This window comes from Apteryx rowi, unplaced genomic scaffold (assembly GCF_003343035.1).
Source record: "Apteryx rowi isolate R43461 unplaced genomic scaffold, aptRow1 scaffold_632, whole genome shotgun sequence".
NCBI lineage: Eukaryota > Metazoa > Chordata > Aves > Apterygiformes > Apterygidae > Apteryx > Apteryx rowi.
This window is the reverse complement of record NW_020450908.1, coordinates 221,120-241,261: the sequence shown is the minus strand read 5'-3', so window position 1 is coordinate 241,261 and position 20,142 is coordinate 221,120. Positions and strand designations below refer to the sequence as shown.

Sequence of the window (20,142 nt, the reverse complement as noted above, 5' to 3'; positions counted from 1 at the left end):
GGCAAGGCTGTGGTGCCACACTGGTGGCAGGCGGGCTGCAGCCAGGGCTAGTGCAGAGCACCCAGCAGAGGCCCTGAGGAGGCAGAGCAAGCCTGGGACAGGGCAGAATAGGGCTGGGCAGGGACAGGCCTGGGGCCGGGACCAGGTGGGGCAGGGGCAGGGACAGGGCAGGCAGGGCCTCAGCAGGGCAGGGGTTGGGGAAGAACTGGGCAGAGGCTGGGCACAAGCAGGGGCTAGGCAGGGGCTTGCCAAGAGCAAGGCTAGGGAGGGTCTAGGCAGGCTTGAGGCGGGGCTGGGCAGGGCCTAGGAAGGCAGGGGCAGGCAGGGCGGGGGAAGGCTCCGGGCAGGGTCTGGGCAGGGGCCGGGCGCACACGCGGCAGGCGTGGTGCCGGCCTCGGCCCCCAGGGGTCGCCGTGCGCTGCACTCGCGGGGGGGCGCCCTCCCGGCCCGCATGAGCGCTCGGCCCCCTCCCGGCGGGCTCCTCCCGGCGGACTATCCCACGCCGGCGCAGGCGGGAGGGGCGGGCGCGCGCCGGCCCGGGCCGCCCCGCTGAGGTGGCGGCGGGAAGATGGCGGCTGCGCTGCTTGGCGTCTCGGTGCTGCTGGGCGCCCTGCTCCTGCTGCTGGCGGCCGCGCTGCGCCGCGCCGCCTCGCGGGGGCCGCCCGCCGCGCCGCCGGACGGTAAGCGCGGGCAGAGCGGGCGAGGGGGGGGGCCGGGCCGGGCCGGGCCGGGCGACGCTGACCCTCTGCTCCCCGCAGGCCCTAAGGCGAACGGTGACGCTGCCAAGCCGGCGGGGCCCAGGAAGGTGAAGCTGCCGGCGCGGGTCCGGCGGGACAGGCCGCAGCAGCACAACTTTGCCCACCGGCTCCTGGTCGCCGCCCTCAAGGTACCGTGAGCCCCCCCGTACCGGCCCGGCGCCCCCCCCCCCCCGGTCCGACCCGATGCTGACAGCGCTGCTCTCCACAGGGCCACAGTGGCTCTGTGTCCTGCCTGGACTTCAGCAGCAGCGGCAAGTACCTGGCATCATGTGCTGACGACCGCACGGTCCGCCTGTGGAGCACCCGCGACTTTGCGGAGCGTGAGCATCGCTGCCTGCGTGCCAATGTGGAGCTGGACCACGCCGAACTCGTCCGCTTCAGTCCCGACTCCCGGTAGGGCCAGGCCTTTCCACGTGTCATCCTTGCCCAGCCCTGGGAGCACTTGGGGCATTGCTGCACTGGGAGACCCTGTAGACAGAGCTGCCAGGAAAACAGGCCAAGCCCTGAGCAGGATCAGGGATGCGTCCTCTGGGCTGCAAGGAGGTCACGTTCCTCACAGCAAATCTCACAGGGTCTTGACAGTACCACTTATTCATGGTCTTTTGAGAAAGCAGCTGCCACTTTAATGTGGCGCTCAGGGCAAATATCCCTATGACCTGGCTGCTGCCACCGGGCAAGGTGTCTGTTAAGGTCGTTGCCAGCAAGCCCTGCAGTTGGGTTGAGCTGCTGAGCTTCTCTGGGTGGCTGGGGAGGGCCTCTCTCAGGCTGGGAAGACTGGTTGAAAAGCCTGCCTTGGCATTTCATGAAATGGCCTAATTTAGAGAGAGAGGAAGGGACCTAGTTTCCAGATGTTGAGTACTAATTTCTGTGCTTTTCCATTCAGTGTTGCAGTTGAGCTAACAGAGAGAACTTGGCACACTTGTAAAATGCTTACAGCTTTTTCTGTCGGGGTATCCTTCCCCAAGATGTCACTAAATGACCTACTAGCTTACATGTTGCAGCTAGCCTAAACTGGGATGGCCTGATTTTAACAGTCCAGAGTGACTGTCTTTCCACTTAGGGCATTCATTGTTTGGCTGGCAAATGGCGAGACTATTCGTGTCTATAAAATGACAAAGAAGGAGGATGGCAATTTCACGTTCACTGCAACATCTGAGGACTTCCCAAAGAAGCACAAAGCTCCTGTCATTAACATAGGAATTGCAGAGACAGGTATGGAACTGACATAGTTGCTCATTTGCCTGTGCTCTCAAGAGATTTGCTTTGCTTTCCTTGTAAAATAACAGCTGCTTTGCGTTGAAAGTGTTGGAGTTTTTGGCATACTCAAGACACATTTCTGATTCAGTATTTGATTCTGTGTACTCTTTAGCCTTTGTTTACTAGCAAGTAAATTGAAAGACATAATTTTCAGATTGGGTAAGTACAGTAAGTACAATATTAGCTCTGCTGTATGCACAGTCTCTTAATTTACGGTTTCAGGGGTACTGTTGCAGAGAGCTCTTGTCTTAATATCGGGAGCATCACTGTTTTCTGGCCCACAAATTTTGTTTTAACCAGTCAAAATTTTCTCTATCGGGTTCATAGATTTAGGAGCATATGGTCAATCTTGAACTTCTGGGATCATCTAAAATATAGCTTGGGAGCATATGTGTTAGTGGTGAGGGGCCTGATGGGTTAGTGCTTCAGGTATCTGACACTGGGCAGTTTTAAGTGAGTGGATGTGAGTTTCTCTCTGTAACAGAAGAGTACAGAAAATATTGACTGAGACCTTTGTTCAGCTGTGGAACTGAAAACTTAAACTTTGCAACAAGTAGCCTAAAGGTAAATACAAAGCTTATTGTCCAGGCTGAAAGATGAAAAAATGGGAGTCCAAAAATGCTTACACAAACAGTAATCATAGATAACAGTAGCATGACTTGTAATCAGCTAGCTGTCTGTAATACATGGCAAAAGGAATCCCTTGCCCTTGAAAGCAAAAGGAATCCCTTCAACTTGTGTTTTAACCATCTAGGGAAGACCAAGTCTGCTGCATCACTTCTGTGGTACCAGTTTATTACTGAACTCCGGAAATGGGATCTGAAGGGTGCCAGAGAAGAGAAGCACACATAGTGCCCGTTTCCACCTGACAGCTGCTGAAGCCAAAGGGTTCAAGTGCTAATGTGAAACCAGGAGCTGAGTCTTCTGTTATTGCTCTTTATGAGCCACTTCCATGCCAGGAGATTGGCATTCCTTGACGTTTGGTGCTGCTTTTATTTTTTCTTGCCTGTTCTGGTGCAGAGAGAGATTGCCCTGCTTAGGGACTGGCCCAGGCCTTTGATAAGCCTGTGGCAGTGTTAGGTCTGGGAGCTCTCCTAATCTTTGTCTTTGTTCCCCAGGAAAGTTTATCATGACAGCTTCCAGTGACACTACCATCCTGATCTGGAACTTGAAGGGTGAAGTTCTGGCCAGCATTAACACTAATCAGATGAACAATGCCTATGCAGCCGTGTCACCCTGCGGGAGGTGAGGACCATGTGGATATTCCAGGCCATTCCCACTGAGGAGTGGGAGGCCAACAAGAATAAGCAGGAGCCTTGCTCCTTCCCAGAGGACATCATCAGCTCAGACCATCTGCAGTTTACTGTTATTTTAGTAAAATTTTCTGAGAGTTCCTCATTTTAAATAAGATGTCCTGGACCCTGAGAGCAGCCCCTCCAGGAGCGCTCTCACCTACATAGTCTCACTTGGTGGTTTGCTATTGTGCTTCAGTACTGCTATTCTTGTTAACCATCTCCTGGAAAGCTGAGGAAGAGGACAGCATTGGCTTCAGGTGGCAGAGGCTGGCCAAAGCAAACAGTGTTTCTAGCTTTTCTAACCTTCTGAAGGTTTATTATGAAATTAAAATCTTTATTACCAAGAAAGTATTTATCAGGAAAATTTGTCCTCAGTTCTGTCTGTAACCTGTTACTGCAGCAAGACTGTGGCCATGCTCTAAGCTCAGTGAGTTTGGGGGTCTGAGCACTCACCCTTTTTTCTTAGGCCTAGAAGCTTCTCATGAGCTCTGGAATTGCTGCTATGGTCCATGGTGCCCTTCCACAGCATTGCCTGGTTTCAGTGAAAAGTGACGGTTATTTTCCTGTTGACCAAAGCAAAGATTTGAATGTAAAGGTGTTTAGATGGATCGCTGTCGCAGAGTCCTTTCTTATGCATGCCTCTGCATGAGCACCCTGGAAGGCTGCCTCTGACCTTTGCCTAGTTCAGGAGGCAGGAGGAAAGAGCTGTGTGTGGCTGCAGTTGCAGGGCTGATCCTGTGGCCCGGTCAAAGTAGGTGCTTTGTTACAAATATGCTGTGTCTCTGCTTGTTCTTTTGCCCAGGTTTGTGGCATCATGTGGCTTTACCCCTGATGTAAAGGTGTGGGAGGTATGTTTTGGCAAGAGCGGTGACTTTCGGGAGGTGACCAGGGCTTTTGAGCTGAAAGGCCATGCAGCTGGCGTACATTCCTTCTCCTTCTCCAATGATTCTAGGCGGTAAGGATATATTTTTTCACTGGCTTAAATACTATGCTTAGCTCACCCTTGGGACATGGCAGGCTGACCCCTTCCAGTATAAATGAGCAGCCTGACTGAACAAGCTGCAGTCTGTGCTCTGTGTGGGAACTCTGCTCTGTCCCTGATCTGGAGCAACAAGAGCCCATGGCAGCAAAACACTGACGGTGCTTCTGCCATTTCCTTGTTCTACATTGATATCCTCCTGGTGGGTGACTGTTCTTCCTGATCTGGAAAGAGGGTGAAGGCTAAATATATACATATATGCACAGACACATACACACGCTTCCCAAAGAGCTTCCCAGCCATGAGCCATGAGCTCCGTGGAGTGAGTGTGTTTGCAGAAGTGGGGTATCACCTGTGTTCCATTCCCTGGCAGGATTCCTGGTTTGCAGATGTGGAAAGGATGTAGGTACTACCCATTTTCCTTGCTGTCACTTCTGCGTTCTGTCCTGGCTGTAGGATGGCAACTGTTTCAAAGGATGGGACGTGGAAGTTCTGGGACACAGATGTGGAATATAAGAAGCAGCAGGATCCATACCTGCTTCTGACAGGAAAGTGTGAGGTGACAGAGCCTTGTCGCATTGCCCTGTCCCCTGATGCTCGAGTTGTGGCCATATCTAGTGGTACCAGTATTGTTGTGTACAACACCCGAAGAGGAGAAGAGGAGGAACGCTTTGTCAATGTCCACGGACAGTACATCACAGACTTGGCTTTTGACATTAACAGCCGCTACCTGGTGTCATGTGGGGATCGGGCCATCCGAGTGTTTCACAACAGTGCCGGTTACCGGGCAGTGGTGGAGGAGATGGAGAGCATGCTGAAAAAAACTGCTAACAAAGCCACTCGAGAGAGGCTAGAGCAACAGATCTCAAATGCCCAGAAAGCGCTGGCCGCAATCTATGGCAAGAAGCACTAGCCCTCTTTCCCCACAGTGGCATATTCGGGTTCTCTGCAGTTGCAGAGAACTGTACTCTGCATTTTTGGATTTTAATAACACTGAACAGCTTATAATAAAAGAGCATATAGACTGCTCATCTAGGACTTTCCTTGTGTGCTTTCTGAATGGGTAGTGAACAGCTGAATGGCATGTGTCTGCCTTAGAAGGTGGGAGTTAGCTTGGAATTATCTTTAGAGTAAGGGTGTTGTTTCCTTCCACAAAGCCTCATGCTCTTCCCCAGCCACTTATTTCTGTGTAGCAGTTTTCATCCCCTCACTGATAGAGCCTTTGCTCTTAACGGGCCATTGAAGTATTTGGGCTTAAAAGGGTTTTTTTGTTTTTTGGTTTTTTTTTAACCCAGATTACTGATAGTTACAGTGCAGGGCTGCCAGTAGCTGCGAGTGTGATGGAATGGGTACTGAGTCATAGTCACAGGATGGCTTCCCCCAGCTTTGCTGCCAGAGAGCAGCATGGGAGGCAGGTTTTACTCCCTTAAAAGCTGCTCAAGCTGGATGCTAAATTGAGGGTGGTTTCTTCATGGAAACTGGAAATAGTTTAACAACCCTGTATCAGTGCCAGGGTGGGAGACAGGGCTTCTCAAAGTTCTGATCTGGTTCTGGAAGCTTGATAAAGTACACACGTGCATGCTGGTGCTGCTGCAGCAGTAACGGTGGTAGGACATGGGTGAGGGGAGGTGTACAAATACGAGTATCCCCTACCAAAGGAGGGCGTGAGCGTGCTCGGACACGGGGGCGCTGCCGCAGCGTTGCCGCCCCGAGACCGGGAGGGTTGGGCATGGGCACGGCCCGGCCCGGTGCCTCCCCTCCCCCCGGCCACCCCAGGACAAGGCCTGCAGGTCGCCGCGCAGAGGGCCCCCGGGGCTGGGGTGGCAGGTGCAGGCAGGGGACGGAGGCGGTGCCTACCTGAGAGCCGTGCGCGAACAGGCCCGGGGACAGCCTCCCCCCCACCCCGTTCCCCAGGAGGGGGCACGGGGCCCCTCCCCCGGGGCGGGACCTGCCCCAGAGCAAAATGGTGGCGGCGGCGTCGCCCCACCTTCGCGCTTCCTCTCCGCACGCCAGGCGGGCGGGGCCACGCGCGCAGGCGCACTGCGCCCCTTCCGCGCTCTCTTCCCCCCTCCCTTCCCCCGGGCGTAGCGAACGCGCTGACGTAAAACGCGCTGGGCGTGGGCGGGGCGGGGCGCGCGCATGCGCGGGGACCAGCGGCGGGTGCTGCGGGAGCCGGGGCTGCCGGGGCTGCGGGCGCCATGTCGGGCCGCTCGGTGCGAGCCGAGACCCGCAGCCGCGCCAAGGATGACATCAAAAAAGTGATGGCCGCCATCGAGCGCGTACGCAAATGGTGAGAGGCGGGGCCGCGGGGGGTGGGGCCTGTCGGTGAACAGCCAATCACCGGGCCACACGGGTTTCGGTGGAGGTGCTCTGGTAGCGAGTACCCAATCAAAGTGCTGCATGGGTCAGTGGGCGGGGCTAGTGGGGCCGCAACCAATTAGCTCGTCCGACGGCTTGGGTGTGTGGGGGGGAACCGGAAGCGGAGATAATCAGCAGGTGGCAGGGCCAATCACAGGTAGAATTACAGGGTGGGGGGACGAGATGTGGCGCTGCTCTGGACTGGCTTTTCCCTGGGCCAATCAGCACTTTGTAGGCGTGGAGCCGGGGCTTGTTACCACGGTGACTGCCGGTCTGGCTTCCCGGGCCCCTGTCTGTACTGCTCGCCGGGCGAGCGAGTGTGGGGGAGCTGCGGGCCGGGCCTCGGCTCGGCTCTCCCCCCCCCTGTCCCCTCTAACGCCTCCCTCGGCGCAGGGAGAAGAAGTGGGTGACGGTGGGTGACACGTCCCTGCGGATATTCAAGTGGGTGCCTGTGGCGGACAGCAAGGAGGTAGGTCCTATGCGGGGCCCGGTTACTCGGGGAAGGCACCAGGTGGTGGTGCTCCTCCCGGCGGGTGCTGGGGCCTCTTCCCGGCGAGCCCCGACTGTGGCTGGGCTGAGCACGCAGCCCCGGCCCTGTCATGGGAGATGAGTGAGTGGCAGGCTGCTGCGCTGCTCCGCAGCCCAGGCTGAGTGGCTGTCCTCACTTGCTTTGTGAACAAAGCTGGGATTGAGAGGTTGGGTGAGCCAGGGGTTCTCCTGTGCAGGCTCAGGTGGCTTTCCCCACCCTGGCTCTTTCTAGTGCTTGCACAGCCTGACAGTGCCTGGCAGTCCTGCATTTTCCTTTGCCTCTTTAGTATCTGCAGAGATCAGGGCTTGCAAAAAGTCATGCATCGATGCAGGCTAGCTGACCTGCAAAGCCTGAATTCTACCTTGTCCCGCTATAGCCCTGACTTCCATCTCTTATCATCTTGCAGCAATGCAACTATGTTGACATGTCTGTACTTAAGTAGGCTATTTCTTCTTCATTACATATGACTTTGTGCACTCTCAAGTGATCCCCTGTTGCTGTCTGCAGACCTCTTTGCCTTGATCCACAGGGAACCTGCTTTAATTTGATTGCACTCCTAGATGAGTGTCAGCTGGTTCTCTTACCCTCTGGCCTGGTTAGAAGAGTGCCCAAAATGGAAAGGGAGAAGGTCTGCACTGGCACATCCCTCTGGGCTGCTGGGAGATAGAGGAGCCATGCCTGGAGGTGGCATCTCTGTCTCTGAAGCAGATCATACATCTCCTGCATCCTCTTGCTAGTGGTGGACTCTCTAACCTTGTGTTTCTGATTTTCTTTCTCTCCTCAAGAAAGAGAAATCCAAATCAAGTAGCAGCACTGCCCGAGAACCCAATGGCTTCCCAGCTGACACATCTGCCAACTCCTCTCTCCTTCTGGAGTTCCAGGGTGAGTCTGGCTGAGCCCTCTTCACCCTTCCAGCTCTGGAAGGACACTAAGGTCTTAAAGGAGCTGGGATGTTACTGGTTTTATATATGCTACACATTGGGAAAAGCAATGCGTCTCTGCAGTGTGGACTTTGTTCTGATCCATTTCTGTCCCTGCTAAAGCTGTTAAGAAGCTGAAGCTGTACTTCCCTGTCAGAAAGCATCATAGTCAGCTGCTTCTGGGATCTTTCTGTGGGAAGCCTAGTGGGGAACTGGAGGAGTGGGTGTTCCCATTCCCCCTTTGCAGTCCCTGCTGGGGAGAGGCTGGTAGCTGCTTACAGATGAGCCCCCAGCTTCCAGCAGTGACTTGCATGGACCTAGGAAGAAAGGACAGAGGAACCTTGATTGCTGCTATGCTGAGGACTTTGTGCACTGTAGGATGATAAAGAAGAGGTTTGGTTACTGTTTGCCCTAACTACAGTACTGTAGGCAGTGAGCTGTGCATCCCTTGTTGCCTGACTTGCTGGGGATCCTAGCATGGGCTGGTTTCCTCTCCCCTGCCACCATGCCATTGGTCTGCTCTGGTTGAGTTGGCATGGGCGTTCTCAAGTGCAAGGTGTTCTCCTCTGTCCTGTTCAGCCTCTCCGTTTCCTCTTGGATCAACACTCTCTCTCCTGTGTACTGCTGCTTGTGATCCCCAAACACTCCAGCCAGCCACAAGTAGGCCACACTCTGTGGTGGAGCTGAGCAAGGCACAAGCAGAGCAGGGACTTGCTGCCAGGACAGAAAAGGGGCAGACCATATGCCTGTGCCCAGTCTACCCACTCAGCTCTGAGTGCAGTAGAGGAAAAGCAGCAATTTTGTTGGCCTTTCCAGTATATGCAGGAAGAGGTTAGCATTACAGTCCTGCAGTTTGGCCCTTGTGGGTCTGTTTTACTTGGAAGAGATGCATTCCAGGATTGCTTCCCCTTCTGGAGGCAACTGCTGGGTGTTCCTCCTGCTGTTAGATTGCTGCCTTGCAAATAGGAATTTTTAGGAATAGATTTTTTTCCACAAAATCCAGGTGCGCAGGCAAGAGGTCTCATGTACTTGAATGCCTGCCTGCCTGTGAGAGGTCCCAGGGGCCCTCCGTGAAGCTACAGACATGAGATTTGGCGGTGTCCCCTGCAGAGCTTTGTATCACCCCTGTAGCTTGCGCTCATTCTTTCCAAGTAGCCCAGGGTTGCTCTCCTCTGTCCTGCTCAGACTCTTCCGTTCCCCTGAGAGCAGCACCCTCTCCCCTGTGGGCTGAGTGCATATCTAATGGTAGCTGTGTCCCTGTGGGGAGCCCCGTATGGGAAGCTCCTGCTGTTGCTTCGTGACTGTATGAATCCCCTGTACTCTAAATGCCGCCTTTTGAACATGCTCTTCCTTCACCACAAGGCCCTGGCTCTCAATGCTGCCCTTGGCTGCTTGTGCCCCTGGGTCAAGGTGCTCTTCTTCACTAGGTGCTGTTTCTGCAGATGAGAACAGTAACCAGAGCTCCTTGTCAGACGTCTACCAGCTCAAGGTGGACAGCAGCCCGAACTCCAGCCCCAGTCCCCAGCAGAGTGAGTCCATGAGCCCTGCTCATACGTCTGACTTCCGCACGGATGACTCGCAGCCACCCACACTGGGGCAGGAGGCGCTGGAAGGTGGGTGCTGACCTGCATGGGCACGGCTGCAGTGCTGGGAAAGAAGGAGTGGACGCCCAGGCTGGGGAGCCCAGGGAAGGCCCTACCGGAGCCTGGGCAGAACTGCCCTTGAGTGCTTGTGTGTGTTGCTTGTCTGGAGGTCTCTGTGCTGGTGGGTGACTGAGGCAGCTTTGCTGGAAGTGGCTAGGGCGGTGAAGACCTATGTTGTCTGGCTGGAGGTCTCCTCCTGGCTCCTGGGTTGCAGCAGTGGTCTGGCTCACTCGCTGAGCTGGGTAACACTGTGCTCCTGGGTCTGCAGTGTTGTTAACCCTTCTGTTCCCTTCAGAGCCCTCCCTGCCTTCCTCGGAAGTTGCAGATGAGCCTCCCACTCTCACAAAGGAAGAGCCAGTCCCCCTTGAGACTCAGGTAAGGGAGGGAGAATTGAAACTGTGGCTAGATGCACGTGGATCCAGCTTGGTCCTTTCACCCCAGGGCACATTTACTTTGGAACTGACTGATGACTGCAGTACAGCCCCACTGTGAGTTCTTTCATTGCTGCCCATTGCAGCAGAAACATCAAGATTGATAGACTTGTTCTGCAGTCCCAAACTACCCTCGGCCCAACTCCCTAAACCTCCCACCTTCCTGAGGTTTTCTGTGGTTCAGTTTAGGTGTTAGGGCACAAATTAAGTGTGTGAAGAAAAATGTGGAAATGGAGTAAAATAATGACTATAGCTGACCCAGGGCTGAACTGGACTCTCACAGGATGCCCCTGTGGCTCATTAACTGCCTGGTTCTTGCTGAAGCTGCCACACAGATAAAGCCCAGGGTGTCCTCACAAAGTGAGACAAAGCCTTGTCTAGTCTTGGCATTGCTGGTGGACATGGTGGCCTGGATCTCGTGGGCATGCTGAGCCCCTGGCATAGCCAGTAACCTCTGCCTTCTGGCTGTTGCAGGTAACTGAAGAGGAGGAGGACTCTGGTGCACCGCCTCTGAAGAGATTTTGTGCCGATCAGAACTCTGTGTGCCACACGGCCTCGGAGAGCTAGCCTGCCCATCCCCGGGGATAGCGCCTTCGCCAGCCCCTCGCAGAGCCAGCCTGCCCTTCCCTGGGGGACGGGGTGCCTCCCTCTAGCCTGCCTTTTCCCAGGGGACAGGGCATTCCTGCCACCTTGTGAGCCAGCCTGCCCTGCCCTCAGGGACAGGTGCCTCCCACCAGCCCCTGCAGAGGCAGCCTGCATTTCCCCCAGGTGGATGGTGCTTATGGGCACCTCATGCCACCAATACCTGCAAATTTGCCTCTATTTATTGGGTCCCTCTCTCCCTGCTAATCTGTACTATAGTGGTGTGGGGGTCTCTGGCATGTAGTCTGCATGTGCAAGGGGATGAGTGCTCAGGGCTGCCTGCTCTCCATAGCCCCTAAGGCACTGGCAGAAGCTGTTTGCCTGCTTCTGGATCCCCTGCCCGCCCTCCCCATGTGCTGGGAATGGAAGAGCCTTGTTCCACCTGCACCAAGTGATTTGTCTGCTCCCTTGTAACCATATCCTGGAGCTTTTCTGCAGTAGATGAGATGTGAGAAAAGACAGGAGGGGTGAGAGCACTCTGGGGATAGAGACAAAGGCCTTCCATGCCACTGGGCAGGGATCCCAAGCTGGGACGCTGTGCAATAAGCTGCTAGTTTAAGCCATTAGTATTGGAAGACACAGGAGCACTACCACTGTGGAGGGCAGGTACTGTATGCATCAGGTGACAGCCTGCCTCTGCTCTGCAGCCAGGCACTCACAAAGCCTCCCAACCACCCTCTGAAGATGGCATCACCGAGGGGTTTGGGACTGGAGCACAGCTCAGCTGGTGGGGGAGCCTGCCAGGCCAGCCCAGCTGGGTCTGCACCCTGCTCCCCTTCCAGCTCCCTCTGGTGCCCTGAGTGCCGCAGGCCAGGCTGGCAGAGCAGAGGGAGCTGCTTTCCTGAGCCCTGGGGGGAGCTCCTGCCACCCGTCTAGGTACACCTCTGACCTCTGGGAAGGGGAAGGATTCAGTAGGGTGTAGGGTTCCCCTCCCCAGAAAGCCCTCCTGCCCTGGGGCTCCTTGCCTCTCCCCCAGCACGGTGTGGGGACCCAGTCCCCCATGCCCTCACGCTCCCTGCCATGAGCACCCCGGCCCTGCAGCACCCACCACCCCGCACCCCGGGGAGCCGCTCCCGGGGCTCTGCCCGGCCACCCCTCCCAGCCCTCCCCCCGCCGCCATCTGCATGTCCCACCGAGTCTGTGATCGAGCCTGGTGAAGTCGAAGGCGCCGGCTGCGCGTGGAAGTGGAGAGATATTTTAGCACTGAATAGAATATTTTTAAAATTAAACTATTTGAAATACAGCACATGGTGTCTCAGCAGGGGGGTGGGAGGGGCTCCCTCATCCCTGCGCCTGCTTGGGGCCGGCTGGGGCCCAGGAAGTGGCAGGGCCGAGGCGCAGCGCTGCCACCAGGAGCTTTCGTAGCCTGGGAGGGCAAGTGGGGCTGCTGCCCCCACCCCGGCTGTGAGTCAGGCCATGCCAATGCTTCCCTTGCCCCCTTGGTCAAGCTGGTCCCGGTCCCCACCCCCTCCAGTGTCCCTCAGGCCGTGTGGTTCCCAGCCCCATCAGCCTGAGCCCGGTGCCGACCCCAGTCAGGCCGTGCCCAGGCCCTTCCCAGCCCCGGATCAGGCTGTGCCGTGCCCAGGGCCCCCTGTTCCAGTCAGCCTGAGCCCAGTGCCCCCCGCCCCCCCCCCGGGTCAGGTGGTGCCCGGTGGCCTTGCCCCATCAGCCCTTCCCTGGTGCCCCCCCCCTGCCCCGGTCAGCCCATGCCCAGGCCTTTCCCCCTCCTGGGGTCAGGCAGTGCCATGCTCAGTGCCCCCCCACCTGGTCAGGCTCCCCCCCGGGGTCAGGCCATGCTGTGCCTGGTGTCCCTTGAACAGTCAGGCCATGCCCAGGCTCCCCCCTGCCCAGGTCAGGCCATGCAATGGTCGGTGCCCCCTCACTTAGGTCTTGCCATGACCCTCCCCCCCCCAACCAGGCCCCCAGAGCAGGGTGCCCAGCCCAGTGGTGTCCAAGCAGCCCAGGGGGAACACGAGACAGTGGGTACCAGCCTAACCTGCCCCCTCCCCGGTGGGGACACCCATGGACAGCCCTGGTCCAGCAGCAGGCACCAGGGGACCCACGGAGGGACCCCCTCCCAGCCTACTGCACCTGGGGGCCTGTCACTGAGCACCCATGCCTGGCATCGCCTGCCACCCTGCAGTGCTGAGTGTCCACGTGTCCCCCAGCTCTAGCCTCTCCCGACCTGCTTCTGGCACCCCCCAGGTGTGGGCATCCCCAGGATCTCCCCAAGGCTGGTCCCCAGAGGGGAAAGCCAAAGAGCACTGTAGCATGAAACTGAGACCTGCAAACTCGGAGCAAGTCTGAGCTGCCTGCCAGCACGAAACTACTCCCCCACTCTCTCTGAGTTTGATTTCTGGCAGTTAACCGGCTGAGTTAACTCAGCATGGGATTAGAAGAGAGCCAGACCACTGCAAGGAGTGAGCAGATCCACAAGCAGCAGTCAGCCCCCAAAACAACCAAGCTGTGTTGTGTAACTTCACCCTAAAATTAGCTTGGGCAAATGTGGGCTCGCCTGGGTGTGGGTCCCAGGTCGCCCATTCAAAGCATGGCATCCCTCAATGAGGTGTCTCCTCCACTTTTTGGTTTGCTAGCTCTTGGGGACACAGCACTATGGTTTTTGTAAGTGAGGTAGTTCTTGGAATAAGTTTGGGAATCGCTGTCCAGCATCATTTTGAGTTTATAGGTCAGTGATGACACTTGTCCTGTTGAAGAATTGTTCTAAGGTCACTAAACTGTACTGTCCTTCTGTCTGCAAGTTTTCTGTTTGAAAAGCATCAAACTGGTGGAGGCTCACAGCATAAAAGACTCATCATGGGGCTTGTCAAATTCTCCATTCCCAGCTTCGGCATGTACATAAAGTGCAGGGTGAGTTAATGACCACTGCTTTTCTGGGAAGAGATCACTGGTGCAGCCCACAAGCCTCCTCTTGCATATATTGCTGGTGTTTTCCAAGCTGTCTGATTATCTAAAATCTGCGGTTAAATTAGACAGTCTCCTGCATGTCCACCACAATACTTTCAAAGTCTTCTGGCAACACCTGTGGAATTTATATTATAATGGGGATATCAGGAGGAAATTCAAGTTTGCTGTATAGTTAACAACTGTGGTGTAGATAATTTTCAGCAGCAGAAACTGCTCCTGCACATGGTCACATAGGATAGTCCTTTGTTCATAGTTGAGAGCGTTAAGATATGTTTTGTACGTAGTTTTAAAATAATGAATAGAAATGGATCATGCATGCACTGGAGTGATCATGCAGGACCAGGGACCAACTGGATTGTAATAATTCATCAGGACAACAATTCAGGGAGCTGACCCGACCCAGCTGAAGATGCTGTTGCAACGATGCTTGCAATGAAAACTTCCTTCTCTTGCCGTACTGTGACTGGCTGTCATGTTCAAGAGATTTGATTTCCCATGTGAGCATTACCCCACGCAAAAGATCCCAATAAATTATTTTAATTAACATTATGTCCATGAGTGTCTTTGCAACAGTCTGTCTTGGATTTGTTTGTGTATTGCAAATAGTTATTATCATTTTCCAGTTTATTAAATTTAGTGTGTAAGCCTAAACCAAAGACTCACTGTTTCCTTTGTTACACTGTCTTGTATAATCATTAAGTGTTTTTCAAAATTTATCATTTCAGGTTCAGGATGGCCAGAAAAGAAGGGCAGCTGCTGGTTAATTTGAAAACAAACTACCCTGATGTGGCTGTAGATATTGGGAAAATAGTTCTTGGCGAGATATCCAAAAAGAAGATCTCTAACAATCAGAAAAGGAAACGAAGTGAGCTTGTTAAAGCAGTGTGTGCTTTGCTGAATTCAGGAGGAGGAGTAGTGAGGATGGAGATTGAAAACAAGAATTATTATTTTCAGGAACACAGCATTGGCCTAGACATAGAGCAGTCCCTCAGGGTTTTTAATTGACTCTGCAGAGACCGGTGAATATTTTACATGGATGCAGCAGCAGAGTCACTTTCTGCTTTTTGTGAAAAACTTGAAGCTGTGGAGATCCACAGGGGAAAAGTGAATCCACAAAGCCACATATCTGTAGCCTGTTTGTCCTGTAGATCTTTCACTTCAGTCCTTCCTATTGCTCCGAGTGCAGCTGTTGGATTGCTCAGAAAGAAGGAAAACCATGCCAAGAGCTGTGATGAGAATGGGCCAAGTCCTAAGAAAGCCCTGTTGAATGTTGATGGGGGAGCAAAGGAGACTCCTTTGAACACCCAGGAGTGCCACATCCAAGCTGTCATGGCCAGGTTTTTATGAAGACAGAAACTGATGGCTCGAGAAGTCTTGGATTTCACAGACACAACCCATGTTGAATTTAAGAACTTCTCAACAAGGGATGTCTTGAAATACATTAGAGAAATCCTTCTAAATTATGTCTCTGCCTTTGCAAACACTCAGGGTGGTTATTTAATTTTTGGAGTGGATGACAGCAGTAAAGTTGTTGGAAGCCATAGTGAAGTAGAAAAAGAAGCTTTAGCAAAAACAGTAGCTGATGTCATAGGCTTGTTGCGCGTCTATCACTTCTGTAGGTTTCAGGCTACGGTGCAGTTTAAGTCTAACATCTTGAATGTTTATGACAAAGAGGAACACTTGCATGGCTATGTATGTGCTCTGAGAGGCAAACCATTTTGCTGGGCTGTTTTCCATGATATCCCTCGCTCCTGGATTGTGAAGGGTAACACGGCTGACAGACTGAGCATCAAAAAATGGACATGACAGCTGCAGATCCAGTAAAATTAGGGGGAAGTCTTCATTTATTTTAGTGCCATCTTCATTTTTGCCTTGGTTTGTAAGCTTTCAAGAGCGAAGACCAACTTCTTTTGTTCTGTGTTTTTGCTGTACCTAGAGAATGGATTCTGGCCCATGGCACAGTCACAGTACAACAGCAGTAGTTTCAGTACAACAGCAGCAGTTCGACAGTGCCACTCTGTGACTATACAGTTACCGACCTCCAAAGCCAAATCATTATTTGAAGCAGTACTGTTTGAACTGTTTCAGCAGGACTTTTTGAAGCACTCCCACCTGGTGGAAGTTTTCCTAGGGTTCAGATCTCCTGTGCCCCCTGAAACAAAGTGGCCAGATTCAAAATTTGCCCGTGAGCTTCCATTACTCTTAATGGGAATTGCAGAAGACTTTTGAAGCTGGCCATGGCTGTTAAGATGCTTAGGAGGATGCTTAGTGGAAATCTGGCCACTTTAGGTGTCTAAAAGGAGCTTGTTTTAAAAAAATGTCCTTACTGGCGTTGTGCCCCAGAGAGTGAAATCCCTGGAGCCTGATGTGCTAGTGAGGATTAATCTCCCCTCTGTCCTGGTTTGGCCTCTGTGGATGCAACATCTGGTCACAAAGTGTTTGGTGCCAGCATTAAAATAAAATGATCATTTTAACTGTAATGGTGGTGTCAGACTGACTTGCAACTTTTCTTCTCTTTCCTCCTATCAAGTACTAACAAAATCTGGAATGAAGTCAGCAACACTGGTGTGGCTACTAATGCCTTTTCAATTAGGTTTTTAGGGATCAGCTGGAGGTTGAGAAAAGTGCTTTTAAGTCTGCAGGCCAACAAGCACAGGCTGCAAAAGGCTCCTCCATACTGAGGCTCTCAAACATTTCAGGTGTCAGTTGAAATGTCACTTCGCATACCTGCTGTTGGCTCTATGGCTGTTAAAAGCTGTGTTTTGAAGGAGCAGGAGTGTAAGGCTTAGCTTGTTTTAAAGCATGTTGTCCCACTTCATTTTGAAATCTTTCCCCTTGGAAAGCTGTGTCTTGCCTTGTGTTCCATCATCCCATGACAAGACCTGTACTGCAGGCCCTAGGGAAGTCATTCTGTTGTTTCATAGACCAGGGACTTGAAAAAGAGGTTTTCAGTCTTAAAGGAAACTAGCTCTCCTTTCCTACTGGTTCCCTGTAACACAAATCTCCCATGAGTGTATGCTCATGGCAGTGACAGCATGAACAAGGAATGTATTAGTCAAATGGCACCTCCTGTCCAAGCTGAGCTGAGGCCATGCATGGCAGCTCTGGCGCATCATGGATTCCCTCCTGTGCCTGTGGTCTGTGTTTAGGGCTGAGACGTCTGGTCTCTTCAGTCAGTTGTTTCCTGTCGGTGATGATCAGAAGGGAAGGAGGCTGAAAGGACAATAAAGTTGCACAAAACACAGAGAAAGTGATGTTGATAGGAGGGCAGCGAAGCAGGGAAAGCATTTGGAGATGTGTGTCTTCTGAAGAGACTCGTGTGGCACACACACGTTATTCCTTTTAGATGCTTGTACACTGTTCAGGTGTCTCTTGCCTGTGCACTGGAGTGTCAACAACCTCATCCCAGGTGTGGTTTAAATCTTGTCTTTGAATCGTAAAACCATCTATGTTTTGAGCCCTATTTTGCCTACAGAATCACAGAATCACAGAATGGTTGAGGTTGGAATGGACATCTAGAGATCATCTAGTCCAACCCCCCTGCTCAAGCAGGGTCACCTACAGCACGTTGCCCAGGATCGCGTCCAGGCGGGTTTTGAATATCTCCAGAGAAGGAGACTCCACAACCTCTCTGGGCAACCTGATCCAGTGCTCTGTCACCCACAGCAAATCAAGATCATGTTGGTTTGACCCAATATTGTCATACATAGGTACGTACATACAACTGGTAGGGTATTTAAAAGATACAACTGCACCAGTAATGTTGATTTGCTTGATTTTTTCAGGTGTTTTGAATTCTTCTTTCCCATTTTTGCCACTAGGTGTAATCCTTAACACACACACAATTGATGAGAATATACCCCATGTCCTGGGGGCTTAGGCACGAGCCGCCACCTGTGATGCTCAAAAATCTTCTTATGGGCAAAACATATATATATAGCCAACAATACATTTGTAGTATATTTGAAATTTGTAGTATATTTGAAATCTTAACAGTCAAACAAGACTTTGTTATTAGTCTAGATCTAATTATTACAGAAAAAGAAAGAAAAATAGAATAAATGAATACTACTCTACAGAAAAATTCTTAATAATAATAGTACGTTAAAACTGTTACCCACCCATTTCCTAGTATCTACCCCTTTTCCTGGTCTTATGCTCAGCTTTCCACTGCCCCTCGGGGTCTGCATGTTGATGGCTTCAGTCTGGTGTGGAGGGTGTTGCAGTGAGTCATCAGCCTCCCAGGTCCTTTGTGGGGAGGAGTATGTTGTTGATGGTGATGGTTTCTTCCTCATGCCAAGATCTACTTGGGGTCATTTGCCTCAAGTTTGCTAACACACTTCTACGACACATTTGTTTTTCACTGGCTGCAAGTTCACCGTTACATCTGAATTTACTATACATGCTGTGTTTGACATCAGACAGATACTCGTTGTTTGCTCTGTTACACCTAAGACCAGTTTTGTCCAGCTCCATGTCTGCACTGCTTTAACTGAGCATTCAAGAGCTGTTTCTAGCCTTGGGATTGCCAGTGCCAGCCTGTGCCCCATCTCTTATCATCCCATATCTAGAATCCTCAACATCACATCCTGTGGCATTCCCGTTTCTCAGGACCTCTGCTATCATACCAGGCCTATATTCTCTACTCTACATCATTATGTTAGAGGCAGAAATATCTCACTCTATGCAGAATAACTACTTGTTGCTACTATTGTATAAAACTATGATGGTACCATACAAAAATAAGCAAAGCAAACCAGATTAGCCACAACCACCTTGTTATTAGAAAAATTGCTGATGCAGGTAAACCAAATTAAAAAAAAAAGCTCCAGACAGGTCAAGGAAGGCTCAGACAAAGCAAACCTGATGAGCCTCAGTCCTGAGGCCTTGCAAACTCAGTACAAATATTGTGTCTTGGTACTAGCAATGGCAATACTATAGTACTGGGCTGCAGGACTACACACCAAATATTTGGGTGTCAGATGGCTAATTATCTTAGACACTTATCTCAGCCAATATGTTAATTCTGCCACATTGCACATTGATGGGGGATTGGTCCACTTTAGGACCAATAAGGGAAAGTAAAGCTCTCACCTTACAGTACAGGTGTGGAGAATCTTGCCTTTGTTTTACTTTTTTAGGTGAACAGAGATGTATAAACACTTTGCTTTATTTCAGAAACACTTGAGCTATAGAAGCAGCTATGGTTGCTGAGCAACAGATACTCCCATATCATTCAAAACAAGCTCTTAAGGACAAGAAAATAAAAATAACCAAGGACACTATAAATCCTGACTGCTCACACAGAACTGGCCTATGGCTTTTAGGTCAAGCTCTGAGTAAAGTACATAGGATAGACACAGAACTCCAAGTCTACAGTCCAGTACTAAAATCATTCCAATTAGTAACGCACAGATACTTTGTCTTTAAATATATTCCACTGAATTTGCTTTCAAATACAATCCAAATTCTGACCTGTACATATATGTATTAAGTGCTAATTTTGCTAATTAATTTTGTAATTTTGCTCTCTTTTCATACTTGTTTTCTTTTCATGCTTACTCTCAGATCATTAATTTACTAGCCAGTTAATACTGTTTTGATACATGATATGTACTTGCTCTTTCTTGATGCTAATGTGTTTTTTAAATGGAAAACTGTATGACAGTCAGTATAAACACATTTGCTTTTGAGATTTATTTGTGCCTTGTGAATGTGCACAGCCATAATTTTAATGTATAAATTTTGGCGTATTCATGTTATTCATTTTTAAAATTACAGTTATTGATTGTTTTGGAAAGGCACTAAGGTTAGAGTTGTGATAAGAGGTGTATTCTCATATTCCCCTATATTTAATAGGAATGTGTATCTATACATCAAGAATCAAGAGACTGGTGATGCTCCTAGATGCCTTTTCCTTCACTGTATGCGTTGAGTTTTACTAGTCAGGAGTGTAGGGGATGCTGTAACAGGGCTGCTCTGTCTGGTTCAGCCTCTCACAATGGCAACACCATATCCTTCCCAGGAATACCTGGGTAATGAGGAGACAGATATGAAGGATGCAGGCCCCTCCAGAGAGACTTTTTCCTTAATCTGTTTAGAAGTCAGTCATGCCTGAAGCTGGGAGTCGATACCCCTTTTATTCATATTAAAAAATATCCTTACAGACTTAACACCAGGTGTCTGGGTTATCCATAAGAATGCTGAGTTTTTTGCTCACAGTATAACATTTACTTTGATGAGCTCATGGTACAATATGCTCCTTAGGCAACTGGTGTGTTGAGTAACTTATTTGCTATGTCTCTTGTTTTTCTAATCTTTGATTTCTTTTTTCTAGTGGGTTCTAATGTAATCAAAAGGAAGCCCAAAACCATCTGCACTGAACTGTTCTCAGAGTATCCTGGA

The 20,142-nt window shown here is 51.4% G+C and overlaps 3 protein-coding genes and 1 long non-coding RNA gene across 7 annotated transcripts; 3 read left to right on the top strand and 1 right to left on the bottom strand.

Annotated features, from left to right (window-relative positions):
* Nucleotides 1-536: 536 nt before the first annotated feature.
* On the top strand, nt 537-5,336 carry TBL2 (transducin beta like 2). The gene is made up of 7 exons (XM_026084270.1): nt 537-680; nt 759-886; nt 967-1,151; nt 1,819-1,970; nt 3,134-3,260; nt 4,113-4,265; nt 4,746-5,336. Exons 1-7 carry the CDS (start codon nt 569-571, stop codon nt 5,200-5,202), a joined length of 1,314 nt encoding a protein of 437 aa, XP_025940055.1. The 5' UTR covers nt 537-568; the 3' UTR covers nt 5,203-5,336.
* On the bottom strand, nt 1,981-6,285 carry LOC112974873. The gene is made up of 3 exons (XR_003256399.1): nt 6,147-6,285; nt 3,764-3,873; nt 1,981-3,026 (listed from the first exon to the last, which is right to left on the bottom strand). It is a non-coding gene; the product is annotated as an uncharacterized LOC112974873 (long non-coding RNA).
* A 154-nt stretch (nt 6,286-6,439) lies between these two features.
* On the top strand, nt 6,440-12,055 carry BCL7B (BCL tumor suppressor 7B). Of its 4 annotated transcripts, none has more exons than XM_026084267.1 (6): nt 6,440-6,579; nt 7,041-7,116; nt 7,962-8,058; nt 9,539-9,709; nt 10,035-10,114; nt 10,645-12,055. In XM_026084267.1, the coding sequence occupies exons 1-6, from the start codon at nt 6,488-6,490 to the stop codon at nt 10,735-10,737; spliced, it is 609 nt and encodes a 202-aa protein (XP_025940052.1). In that variant the 5' UTR covers nt 6,440-6,487; the 3' UTR covers nt 10,738-12,055. The 4 variants fall into 4 exon arrangements, with proteins under 4 accessions (XP_025940052.1, XP_025940051.1, XP_025940050.1 ...); XM_026084266.1 differs by having other exon boundaries at nt 9,524-9,709; XM_026084265.1 differs by having other exon boundaries at nt 10,035-10,738.
* A 106-nt stretch (nt 12,056-12,161) lies between these two features.
* LOC112974856 (protein SLFN14-like) lies at nt 12,162-16,194 on the top strand. The gene is given in 4 exon segments (XM_026084243.1): nt 12,162-14,234; nt 14,463-14,733; nt 14,735-14,841; nt 15,087-16,194. Coding segments are annotated over 4 exon segments (837 nt in total). The 5' UTR covers nt 12,162-14,232; the 3' UTR covers nt 15,544-16,194.
* Nucleotides 16,195-20,142: the final 3,948 nt, after the last annotated feature.

Bases quoted from the DNA above. Each gene is read 5' to 3' on its own strand.
- TBL2 (XM_026084270.1), top strand. From the start codon at position 569: ATGGCGGCTGCGCTGCTTGGCGTCTCGGTGCTGCTGGGCGCCCTGCTC. The intron at 681-758 runs GTAAGCGCGGGC...TGCTCCCCGCAG, and splicing joins GCCCGCCGCGCCGCCGGACG to GCCCTAAGGCGAACGGTGAC. The intron at 4,266-4,745 runs GTAAGGATATAT...TCCTGGCTGTAG, and splicing joins TTCTCCAATGATTCTAGGCG to GATGGCAACTGTTTCAAAGG.
- BCL7B (XM_026084264.1), top strand. From the start codon at position 6,488: ATGTCGGGCCGCTCGGTGCGAGCCGAGACCCGCAGCCGCGCCAAGGAT. The intron at 6,580-7,040 runs GTGAGAGGCGGG...CCCTCGGCGCAG, and splicing joins ATCGAGCGCGTACGCAAATG to GGAGAAGAAGTGGGTGACGG. The intron at 8,059-9,523 runs GTGAGTCTGGCT...CTTCTTCACTAG, and splicing joins TCTCCTTCTGGAGTTCCAGG to GTGCTGTTTCTGCAGATGAG.